At 45.4% G+C, this 11,443-nt stretch overlaps 1 protein-coding gene across 1 annotated transcript in view; it reads left to right on the top strand.

Moving 5' to 3' along the window:
• The first annotated feature begins 657 nt into the window (after positions 1-657).
• LOC113219667 (vitamin K epoxide reductase complex subunit 1-like protein 1) overlaps positions 658-11,443 on the top strand; it is a 77,829-nt gene continuing 67,043 nt past the window's right edge. Inside the window, exon 1 of the mRNA XM_026446737.2 lies at positions 658-1,152. Coding sequence (XP_026302522.1) covers positions 809-1,152 — 344 coding nt within the window. The 5' untranslated portion in view covers positions 658-808. The remainder of the gene's footprint in view (positions 1,153-11,443) is intronic.

Below are 11,443 nucleotides of genomic sequence, written 5' to 3'. Positions count from 1 at the left end.
TTGCCAGTAGCTGGGATTATGGGCGCCCACCACTACACAAGGCTAATTTTTTTGTTGTTGTGTTTTGTATTTTTAGTAGACACAGGGTGTCACCATGTAGGCCAGGCTGGTCTCAAACTCCTGACCTCAGGTGATCCACCTGCCTTGGCCTCCCAAAGTCTTGGGATTACGGGTGTTAGCCCAAGTACCTGGTCCATAAATCATTTTTTTAAAAATAGTTTTTAAATTTGAAACACAGTTTTGCACATTAAAAAAAAAAAAGTTTTGTACAGGTCGAACACAGAGTCCCACAGAGGTGGTGGTGGGAAGATTAGGTCATAGAAGTGTGACTCTGGAGCTCCAAGCATTGGCCAGGGTTGATTTAGATAGGGTCAGAAATATCAAGTGATAACGACGAAAAAGGGAAAAAGGATGGCAATTGATTGCCATCCTCAGGAGGGGCCGACGGCTCGCCCAGTCATCCACAGTGCCATCCTTGCAATGTGCTCCTTACACCGCTCCTCTAAGTCCCTCCCTCGCTGACCCGCTCGGCCCCGCCCCTCCCCTGCCCCGCCCCTCTCCTCCCCTGCCCCGCCCCTCTCCTCCCCTGCCCCGCCCCTCTCTACCCCGGGCTCCACCCCTCGCGCCTGCCGCCCCGCCCCGCGCCGCCTCAGCCTCCGCCGGCCGATCCGGCCTCCCCGGCGGTTGCGCACTCCACCCCCTCCCTCCACGCCCGCGCGCGCCTTCCCCGCCCGGTCCGCCTCACTCCTTTCGGGGCGGTTGGGCCGCGCTCCTGTGGGGGCGGGGCCCGGAGCAGGAGACCGAGCCAATGGGGCGCGGCGGCGGCGGCGGTGGTGGCGGCGGCGGCGGAGGCGGTGGCGGCAGCGGCGGCGGCTGGGTCGGGCCCCGACGGGCGGCGGCGGCTGAGGTGGAGGCGGAGGGAGGAGGCGGCGGCGGCGGCGGCGGCGGCGGGGGGAAGATGGCGGCGCCCGTCCTGCTGAGAGTGTCAGTGCCGCGGTGGGAGCGGGTGGCCCGGTATGCAGTGTGCGCTGCCGGGATTCTGCTCTCCATCTACGCCTACCACGTGGAGCGGGAGAAGGAGCGGGACCCCGAGCACCGGGCCCTCTGCGACCTGGGGCCCTGGGTGAAGTGCTCCGCCGCCCTTGCCTCCAGGTAGCCGGCTTGGGGGAGTGGGCCGGGAGCGGCTGAGCCGGGCGAGGGCGGAGTCTGGGGGTGGGGAGCGCGCGGCGGGAGCTCAGGCCTGGGGGCTGCGGGGACCGGGCCGTTGGGGGACGGACGGGGTCGGGGCCGGGCGAGGGGCGGCTGCGGGGCGCTCCTGCCCGGGGGGGCGGCCTGAGCCAAGGCCGCGGGGAGGAGGTGGCGGGGCCGCGAGGCAGCCGGGAGGGATGAGGTGGCAGAGTGCAGCCGGGAGGCCGGGGCGGACGCGAAGCGGTCGGGCGGGCGGGCTGGGGCCGGGCTGGGCAGGAGCGCGAGGGGGCTGCGGAGGGTGGGTCCAGGCCAGCTTGACAGGTTTCCTGGTTCTCGGGAGGCGGGCCGGGGGTGTGGGACACTGTCCGCCGCACCCGCGAGACCAGCGGCCACCCCTTTTTCCCCAGATCGCTGCAACCGAGGCTTTGGGGCCGGCGCGGAGACAGGGGGGTTGCGTTTCCCACTGTCTTCCTGGTGCTAGGACAGGTGTTTCCGTGGTCAGGCCTCTTTGTACTCCAGCGCTAGTGAGAATTTGCAGACTTATTGGGACGGTGACATTTGCTGGCAAACACGAATTTGACCCTACTCTGGAGGAAGATACCAGCACTTAACATATCTGATTTCTTGGATTCTCCCTTGTATATTTCAGTGTGCCAGGAGGGGAAAATGGTCTGAGTTTGGGTCTAGTTCAAGCTTCATTGGAGTAAAGAGCAAGTATGTTATGTGTATGGTGGTGTTTTAGGCATTGGGATGACTTTTAAACGTTGTTGCCTATTAGTATAATAGGATACCCACAACAGATTAAAAACACACCCTTTGCTAAACTGGAGCGATTGGTTTGTGTTACTGATCATTTTAGTTTTTTTTTTTTTTTTTAAGGTTGTAATTGATTTGTCTGTTACGTTTTATTTTAATGCATTCAATTTTCCTAGGCAAGTTACTTTGAAAAAGGGGGGAATTTACATTTTAAAAGTGGCTGCTGTTTTTTGTTGTTGTTTTTTTAAATGGGGCGATTAAAAAAATAACAAGTCGAAGGAATGATTTCAAAATGTATAGGTTATGATTTTAATAGAGACTATGTCTGATATTTAGATGTTTGTTAACAGTAGGCACATTTGAGCGATTTCTTCCCCTCCTTTTGATTGGTAAATTGGCATGTATCAGAAATGTGTAGCTCACTAATTTATTTCAACTCACATATTGTTGATTATATGAACAAGGTAGCATTGGAGTTTGTCTTGTTATTGGTTACAAAATTCAGGGAGCTGATCTTTCCACTTAGTCTTTTTCATGGACCGGATACTCTGTCTCATTTGCTCTTAAACCAAAATCCTGTCGCTTTTTAGAGGAGAAATAATTATCATAGGGCCAAATGAAACATTTTAAAAACGCATTTAAAATGTAGGTATCAGTTTACAGGGGAAGATACAAGTAGATGTGACAAAAAGCTCACATTTGTTGTTGGTTATTCAGAACAAAGTTAATAGGCTGATTAGACTCCCAGATACCCTTTGAAAACCATTGAGTGTCTTTTATGCAAACATTGTTATGTATTTCCACTTTCAGAAAGGACTTATAAACTTAAAGTACCTTCCACCCAAAGTTAGTTGAATGAATAAATATTTAAGGAAAACATTATGCAGCAGCACATTTCAAGTATTTAAGAAACAAGAACTAAAAATAACTTTTGATCCTAGTTTAATATGGAATTTAAGCAGAATTATTACCAATTTTAGATTTGTTTTCAAAACAAGCAGTCTGTAATAAATGGACTTTTAACACTGGAGCATGGAAAGAGTACTTATTGTATGCTTAAGTTTTTTTTTTTTTTTTTTTAAGACGGAGTCTTGTTCTTGTCGCCCAGACTGGAGTGCAATGGCATGATCTCGGCTCACTGCAACCTCCGCCTTCCAGGTTCAAGTGATTCTCCTGCCTCAGCCTCCCGAGTAGCTGGGATTACAGACACCTGCCATCATGCCTGGCTAATTTTTGTGTTTTTAGTAGAGATGGGGTTTCACCATATTGGCCAGGCTGGTCTCGAACTCCTGACCTCAGGTAATCCACCCGCCTCTGCCTCCCAAAGTGCTGGGAATCAAGCGTGAGCCACCGCGCCTGGCCTGCTTAAGTGCTTAAAATTGACTTTTCTTGGCCAGGTGCAGTGGCTCATGCCTGTAATCCCAGCACTTTGGGAAGCCAGCACTGTGGAAGGCTGAGGCATGGTGGGTCACACCTGTAATCCCAGCACTTTGGGAGGCCGAGGCGGGTGAATCATGATGTCAGGAGTTCAAGACCAGCCTGGCCAACATGGTGAAACCTCGTCTGTACTTTCGTGTCCTTACTTTTTCCCATTTTCCCATAAATCGGTGAAAACTGCTGCAAACCTGCATCTGCCTGCCAGCTAACAGTAAGTTAGCACTCCCTGCTCCCTTGGTTTGGTACACTGAGCTCAAATCTAAGGGATCTGGGTGGGCTTCCACCTCTCCCAGTTCTTAGACTTGTGGCTTTATCTTCATGGTGCCTCAGTTTCTTATGTTAAGTAGGGATTTTAACACCTACTTAGGGCCCGGTGCAGTGGCTCACACCTGTAATCCCAGCACTTTGGGAGGCTGACACCTGGCAGATCTCTTGAGCTCAGGAGTTTCAGACCAGTCTGGGCAACAGGGCGAAACCCAGTCTTTACAAAAAACACAAATATTAACCCGGCATGGTGACGCATGCCTGTATTTCCAGCTTCTTGGGAGGCTGAAGTGTGAGGATCACTTGAGCCTGAGAGGCTGAGGTCCGCAGTGAGCCATGATGGTGCCACTGCACTCCACCGTGGGTGGTAGAGAGAGACCCTGTCTCAAGAAAAGAAAAAATAAACAAAAAAACCTACTTTGCCAGGTTAGTGTTATGATGAAAAGTGATACGTGTATGTTCCTGAAATAAAGCCTGTCCTCAGTTATAGCTGTTACCATTGATTGGAGATGTTCTTTTTTTTTCAGTGTTTGATAATAAATGCTTTTAGTTTCTTGTACATACTCATATGTTTAAACATTAATTGTTTTAATGTAGTTTATTGCTGACTTCATGGCATAGTATAAAGATGTGTTCATTTAAAAGAATTTTGAAGTTGTGCAAGAGAAACTAATATGCAGAATATTTTATTTTTTATTTTTTATTTCGAGATGGAGTCTCGCTGTGTCACCCGGGCTGGAGTGCAGTGGCATGATCTCAGCTCACTGCAACCTCCACCTCCCGGGTTCAAGCAATTTTCCTGCCTCAGCCTCCCAAGTAGCTGGGATTACAGGCAGCCACCACCATGCCCAGCTAATTTTTGTATTTTTGATAGAGACGGGGTCTCGCCATGTTCACCAGGCTGGTCTTGTATTCCTGACCTCAGGTGATCTGCCCGCCTCAGCCTCCCAAAGTGCTGAGATTATAGGCATCAGCCACTGTGCTCGGCCCTAATATGCAGAATATTCTATGTAGGTATTTTCTATATATTAGACCTCCTCTAAGAAGGGTTTCTATGTAAGAATAGTACAAATAATCTGGATAGATTAATGGGCTTGACAAATCTATGTTTCTTAAAACTGTAAAAATAGTCCGGCTGTCCTCTGGTATATGTATAGGTCCTATACATATACATACATATGGTATGACATATACCATAGGGGATTGGTTCCAGGACCCCTGTTTCTACTGAAATCTTGGCATACTTAAGTCCCCACTGTGGGCCCTGCAGAACCTGAATATGAAATGTTGGGCCTCCATCAATGCAGGTTTCGGTCTGCATTTGGTTGAAAAAGATCCACACATACGTGGGCCCACACAGCTTAAACCCATGTTCTTCAAGGATTCACTGCATTTGAAAATCAAGTCCACAAAAAAGGTGCCTTGTTTTACGAAATGTTGGATTACTACTTCTACCGTATCTTAAAAAAAAAGTACCATCTATTTACTACCCCATTGAGATAATAAAACTTTTAGAATTATAATATAACCCAGGGCTGGGCATGGTGGTTCACACCTGTAATCCCATGACTTTGGGAGGCTGAGGTGGGTGAGTTCAGGAGTTCGAGACCAACCTGGCCCACATGGCAAAACCCCTTCTCTCCTAAAAATATAAAAAATTAGCCGGGCATGGTGGTGGGCACCTGTAATTCCAACTACTCGGGAGACTGAGGCAGGAAAATTGCTTGAACCTGGGAGGCGGAGGTAGCAGTAAGCCGAGATTGCGCCACTGCCCTCCAGCCTGGGCAACAAGAGGGAAACTGTCTTAAAAGAATCTAGAAGTATTTACTGCTTCTTGCTTTGTCTGAGACTCAGAGGTTAAGTGACTTGCCCAAGATAACACAGGTAGTAGCAAATTGAGACTTTGACACTTGGCTTCCAGAGTACTTATTTAAAGTCTCCTTTGCACCCCCATTTTAAAAATTAAATTCTTGGCTGGGCGCAGTGGCTCACGCCTGTAATCTCAGCACTTTGGGAGGCTGAGGCGGGTGGATCACAAGGTTGGGAGATGAAGACCATCCTGGCTAACACAGTGAAAACCCGTCTCTACTAAAAATACAAAAAAAATTAGGCGTGGTGGCACAAACCTGTAGTCTCAGCTACTCGAGAGGCTGAGGCAGGAGAATCACTTGAACCGGGGAGGTGAGGTTGCAGTGAGCCGAGATCGCGCCACTACACTCCAGCCTTGGTGACAGAGTGAGACTCTGTCTCAAAAAAAAAAAAAAAAAAAAAATTAAATTCTTGTCTAGGTAATGCATTCGCTGCTTCAGATTTGAAATATAAAAAATAAAAAAACATGTACAGTGAAAAGTCTCCTTCATATCCCTTCCACCAAACAGACCGTTCTCCCTCTCAGTAGACTGCTGTGAAACTTTTCAGAGCCGTTTGACGCATAGACAGACATCCATATGACCATATGATTCTTCCCTTTTTTTTAACATGGGAGTATCACGTATGTGTCCTGATTGATAACCTGCTTTTTGCTTGGCATTTGTTCCATTGCTCCCATAGTTTAAATGCTTATATTCATATTTAGTGAAATGTTAATATCAGCTAGTATGTAAAAGAGAATTTGTTCTAGTAGTTTTGACTAGGATGAATTTCAGAAATAAAATTCTTAACATTATCATTGTTTCTTGGTATGGAAATTTCAGAAGCAGGTTGAACTGAAAAGAGTCCAAGAGGAATAGAGAAATATCACAAGGAAGTGAATCTGGACTGTAGTAGCGATAAATGTTAATACTTACAGATAATGCTTACTGTGTGCTAGGCAGTGTTCTAAATGCCGAGACGGGCAGGTCACGAGGTCAGGAGATCGAGACCATACTGGCTAATATGGTGAAACCCCGTCTCTACTAAAAAATACAAAAAAAAACTAGCCGGGCGAGGTGGCAGGCACCTGTAGTCCCAGCTACTTGGGAGGCTGAGGCAGGAGAATGGCGTAAACCCGGGAGGCGGAGCTTGCAGTGAGCTGAGATCCGGCCACTGCATTCCAGCCTGGGCAATAGAGCGAGACTCCGTCTCAAAAAAAAAAAAAAAAAAAAGAGTGATAACTATATCAACCAGATTTTTAAAATATGCAAACAATAGTGCCAGCTTTTGTATCTGTATGACAGAAATATATAGAGTTTGTATTATAGCTTTTACCTGTTTAGAGCACTTTTTGGAAAGGCAGGGAAATTACTGTGAAGGTGTTGATATTCGAGAAGTAAGTTCCTGGAGTGTTTGCCTTTTAAGGTGTAAGGACGTGGTTTGTCACACCCAGTTAGCTAACAGATAGTGGAGTGAGCTATCCGGAAGACTTACCAGGTTAGCCTAGGGAGGAAGGAGAAAGGGGTTCTGGGCACATGGAGGGAGGGGGAGGGAGAAGAGTTTGTTTGAATTTGTCCTAGGTTTGGGTAGCTTTTTCTGAGGGAGGCCTTGTCGTGTGGACCTGCTGCATATAAAGACAGGAGAATTGGACCTGAGGTGTGGTGCTAGCTAAAGCACCACACAGATCTGGGAATTTAAGAGGAGTTTGTTTCCTCTGTCATTAGGAAGAACTTGAAAGGGTAGCAAACTGTGGTCATTTGAGAAGAATAGCAAGTGGTCATATTTGAATGTAACATACTCAACTGGGTTGGGAAAGAACCAGAATCTAGATGTTAGTCATAACAAGTACAAAACCAGGCATTCTTGTAAACCATGTACTCTTGTAAACAGTGATAAAATGTAGCACTGAGTCCTGGGTTTTTCTTCTATAAAGTTCTTGTACAGGCTGAGGATCCCTAATCTGAAAATCCAAAATCTGAAGTGCCTCCGTGAGCATTTCTGTTGAGTGTCATATTGGCACTCAAAGTTTTGGATTTTGGACCATTTTGGATTTTGGACTTTCAGATTTGGGATGCTCAACCAGTTAAATGCACATATTCCCAAATCTGAAAAAATCACAAATTCAAAGTATTTCAGCTTCAAAGTGTATCAGATAAGGAATATTCAACCTGTACTACATTGTACTAGGCTTGTATTAGATGATCAGTTTTCAAAATTTGTATCTCAGAATCCCTGTTCTCTGTCAATGAAACAGGGATTTCATACACCTTTGATTCACATTTTAATGTCTTAAACTTTAAAATTTTATAAATGTTTATACACACTCGAATGCATCTCATGCTAAATTTTAATATATTAGAGACAACTGATTTGTACCACCAGGTTATCTCAAGAGAGTTATACTGAGTGAAAACAAGTAAGAACCCTAAAAGGTTACATATTGTATGATTGCGTTTATGTAACATTATTGAAATAACAAACCTGCAGAGGTGGAAAACAGATTTAGTGGTTGCTAGGAGTTAGGAATGGGAGATGAGGGGTGGTGTGGTTATAAAGTGGTGGCATGAGGGAGCTGTGTAGGGATGGAAAAGTTCTGTATCTCAGGTGTAATTATACAAAGCTGCAAATGTGATAAAAATTTCATACAACCAATCACATACTGCATACAAATCTTAGCATACTCAAGTCCCATTTTGCATACAACACTGGTGAAACCTGAATAAACTAGGGATTGTACCAAGGTCAGTTTCCTGATGGTGACAGTTTAGTAGAGTTACATAAGTTATAACATTGGAGGAATTTGGGTGAGGGTACTTGGGACCTCCCTGTGTACTTTTTTGTAAATTCCTGTGGTTTATAATTATAGTAATCTTAAAATAAAAAGTTGGCCAGACACAGTGGCGCCCGCCTGTAATCCCAGCCCTTTGGGAGGCCGAGGCAGGTGTATCACCTGAGGTCAGGAGTTCAAGACCAGCCTGGCCAACATGGTGAAACCTTGTCTCTACTAAAAATACAAAAATTAGCTGGACATGGTAATGGATGCTTGTAGTCTCAGCTACCTGGGAGGCTGAGGCAGGAGAACCACTTCAACCTGGGACGCAGAGGTTGTAGTGAGCTGAGATCATGCCACTTCACTCCAGTCTGAGCGACAGAGCAAACTCCATCTCAAACCAAAAAAAAAAAAAAAAAAAAAAAAAGCTGGGCACAGTGGCTCACGCTTGTAACCCCAGCACTTTGGGAGGCCGAGGCGGGAGGATCACCTGAGGTCAGGAGTTCGAGACCAGCCTGACCAACATGGTGAAACCCTGTCTGTACTAAAAATACAAAATTAGCCAGGCATGGTAGTGCATGCCTGTAATCCCAGCTATTAGGGAGGCTGAGGCAGGAGAGTTGCTTGAACCCAGGAGGCAGAGGTTGCAGTGAGCCAAGATCACGCCATTGCACTCCAGCCTGGGCAACAAGGGTGAAACTCTGTCTCAAAAAAAAATAATAAAATAAAAAAGCAGTGCATTTAGAATATATGAGAGAAAATAAGCAAAAGGAAGAAAATGTAAATTATCTATAATGCTCACACCCAGGACAACAATCCTTGGAATAGAGTGTCTCACTTTGTGTGTAGAATTGAAACTTTTAAAATGCCATTTTATTTTTTAATTAAAATTTTTTATTTCCTTTGTTTTCTTCCTCAGAGTTAGAAAGGATAAAAATGTTATTGACTAGTAAAACTGTAGCTTTATGTTGATACTTTGAAATTTTAGGCTAGTGCTTGTTTGTACATGTAACATTATATAAGCACATTCAGTACTATTAGAACTATTGCATTATGCAATAACGTGACTGCTTAATGCATATATCAGGATTAGTACATATTGTAAAGTTTTTATTTTTTACCAAAAAGTTTATGACTACAAAGTATTCATTCCTTAACACTATTACAGAATTAATTTAGAAATGTTTTACTTTTAAAACCTCTGGACAGATGTAATTAAATCCTTAGATAGTGTTAATGTACTATTTAAAAAACACACACAAAACATTATTATTTGCAAAACATGCTTTATCATCTATTCATCTTTGTGAATCAGGTTTTTCTTGATACCATGCAATCGAAACAAAACAAATTTGACGTAAGACTGCCCAATCATCCATAATTTAATGTTGGTGTTCATCAGAAGAATTTTATTGTTCTCATTATATACGTTATACGGTTGAGCTTTTTTTTTTTTGGAGATTGAGTCTCACTGTGTCACCCAGGCTGGAATGCAGTGGTGCCAACTTGGCTCACTGCAGCCTCCACCTCCCAGCTTCAAGCGATTCTCCTGCCTCAGCCTCCTGAGTAGCTGGAACTACAGGCATGTGCCACCATGCCTGGCTAATTTTTTCGATGTGTGTATTTTTAGTAGAGACGAGGTTTCACCATGTTGGTCAGGCTCATCTCAAACTCCTGACCTCAAATGATCCACCCACCTTGGCCTCCCAAACTGCTGGAATTACAGGCATGAGCCACCACACCCAGCCACATTTGAGCTTTAAAATGCATTGATAGAATAAAATACTGCTTTAATCTTTTTTCTTTTTTTGGAAACGGTCTTTCACCCAGGCTGGAGTGCAGTGGCGGGAGCTCGGCTCACTGCAACCTCTGCCTCCCAGTTTCAAGCGATTCTCCTGCCTCAGCCTCCTGAGTAGCTGGGATTACAGGCACCCACCACCACACCCGACTAATTTTTGTATTTTTAGTAGAGACAGGGTTTCACCGTGTTGGCCAGGCTGGTCTCGACATCCTGACCTCGTGATCTGCCCGCCTCGGCCTCCATAAGTACTGGGATTACAGGCGTGAGCCACCATGCCCAGCCTAATCTGTTTCTTATGTTACAGATGCACATGAAATTTCATTTAGAAAAATGTTCTTGTGCTACAATATTTAAAGCTATTGAATTATGATTTATGAGTTTTATTTTGTAGTTAGCATCTCTAGGGGAATTTCAGGGACACTGTTGCTGTCTTGTGATTACTGATCCTTTTAAAAACTTGTGTTTGAGGCTGGGCACAGTGGCTCAAGCCTGTAATCCCAGCACTTTGGGAGGCCAAGACGGGTGGATCACGAGGTCAGGAGATCGAGACCATCCTGGCTAACACGGTGAAACCCCATCTCTACTAAAAACATGCAAAAAACTAGCCGGGCGAGGTGGCGGACGCCTGTAGTCCCAGCTATTCCGGAGGCTGAGGCAGGAGAATGGCGGAGGCTGAGGCAGGAGAATGGCGTGAACCCGGGAGGCGGAGCTTGCAGTGAGCTGAGATCGGGCCACTGCACTCCAGCCTGGGCGACAGAGCGAGACTCCGTCTCAAGAACAACAACAAAAAAAAAAACTTGTATTTCAGAAGTAAAGTAGTAGAAAATCTATGACAAAATCGGGAATTACAGTAGACAATAGACTCAACTCCACTATGTTTGAAGAGTTTGATTAATTTCTGTACATTGTGCTAGTGGTTAAGATCTTGGACTCTAGAGTCAACCTGAGTTGAAATCTTGGCTCTATCACTTGATCTCTTGTCTCAGTTTCTTTCTCCATAAAATGAGGGTAATAATAGTGTTAACTCATAGCATTATTGTCAATATGAAGTGTACCAGTACATGTAAATAGTCCTGGTGTCTGGCATAAAGGTATTCATAAAACATAGTTACTATTATTTTAGAACATAGTTGAGATCTTACTGTATGGTTTTTTTTTTTTTGAGACGGAGTCTTACTCTGTCGCCCAGGCTGGAGTGCAGTGGCTGGAGCTCACTGCAAGCTCCGCCTTCCGGGTTTACGCCATTCTCCTGCCTCAGCTTCCCGAGTAGCTGGGACTACAGGCGCCTGCCACCTTGCCCGGCTAGTTTTTTGTATTTTCTAGTAGAGACGGAGTTTCACCGTGTTAGTCAGGATGGTCTTGATCTCCTGACCTCG

This window comes from Piliocolobus tephrosceles, unplaced genomic scaffold, assembly GCF_002776525.5.
Source record: "Piliocolobus tephrosceles isolate RC106 unplaced genomic scaffold, ASM277652v3 unscaffolded_77, whole genome shotgun sequence".
Classification (NCBI taxonomy): Eukaryota; Metazoa; Chordata; class Mammalia; order Primates; family Cercopithecidae; genus Piliocolobus; species Piliocolobus tephrosceles.
The sequence above is the reverse complement of the archived record's forward strand: the minus strand, read 5'-3'. Positions and strand labels throughout refer to the sequence as shown.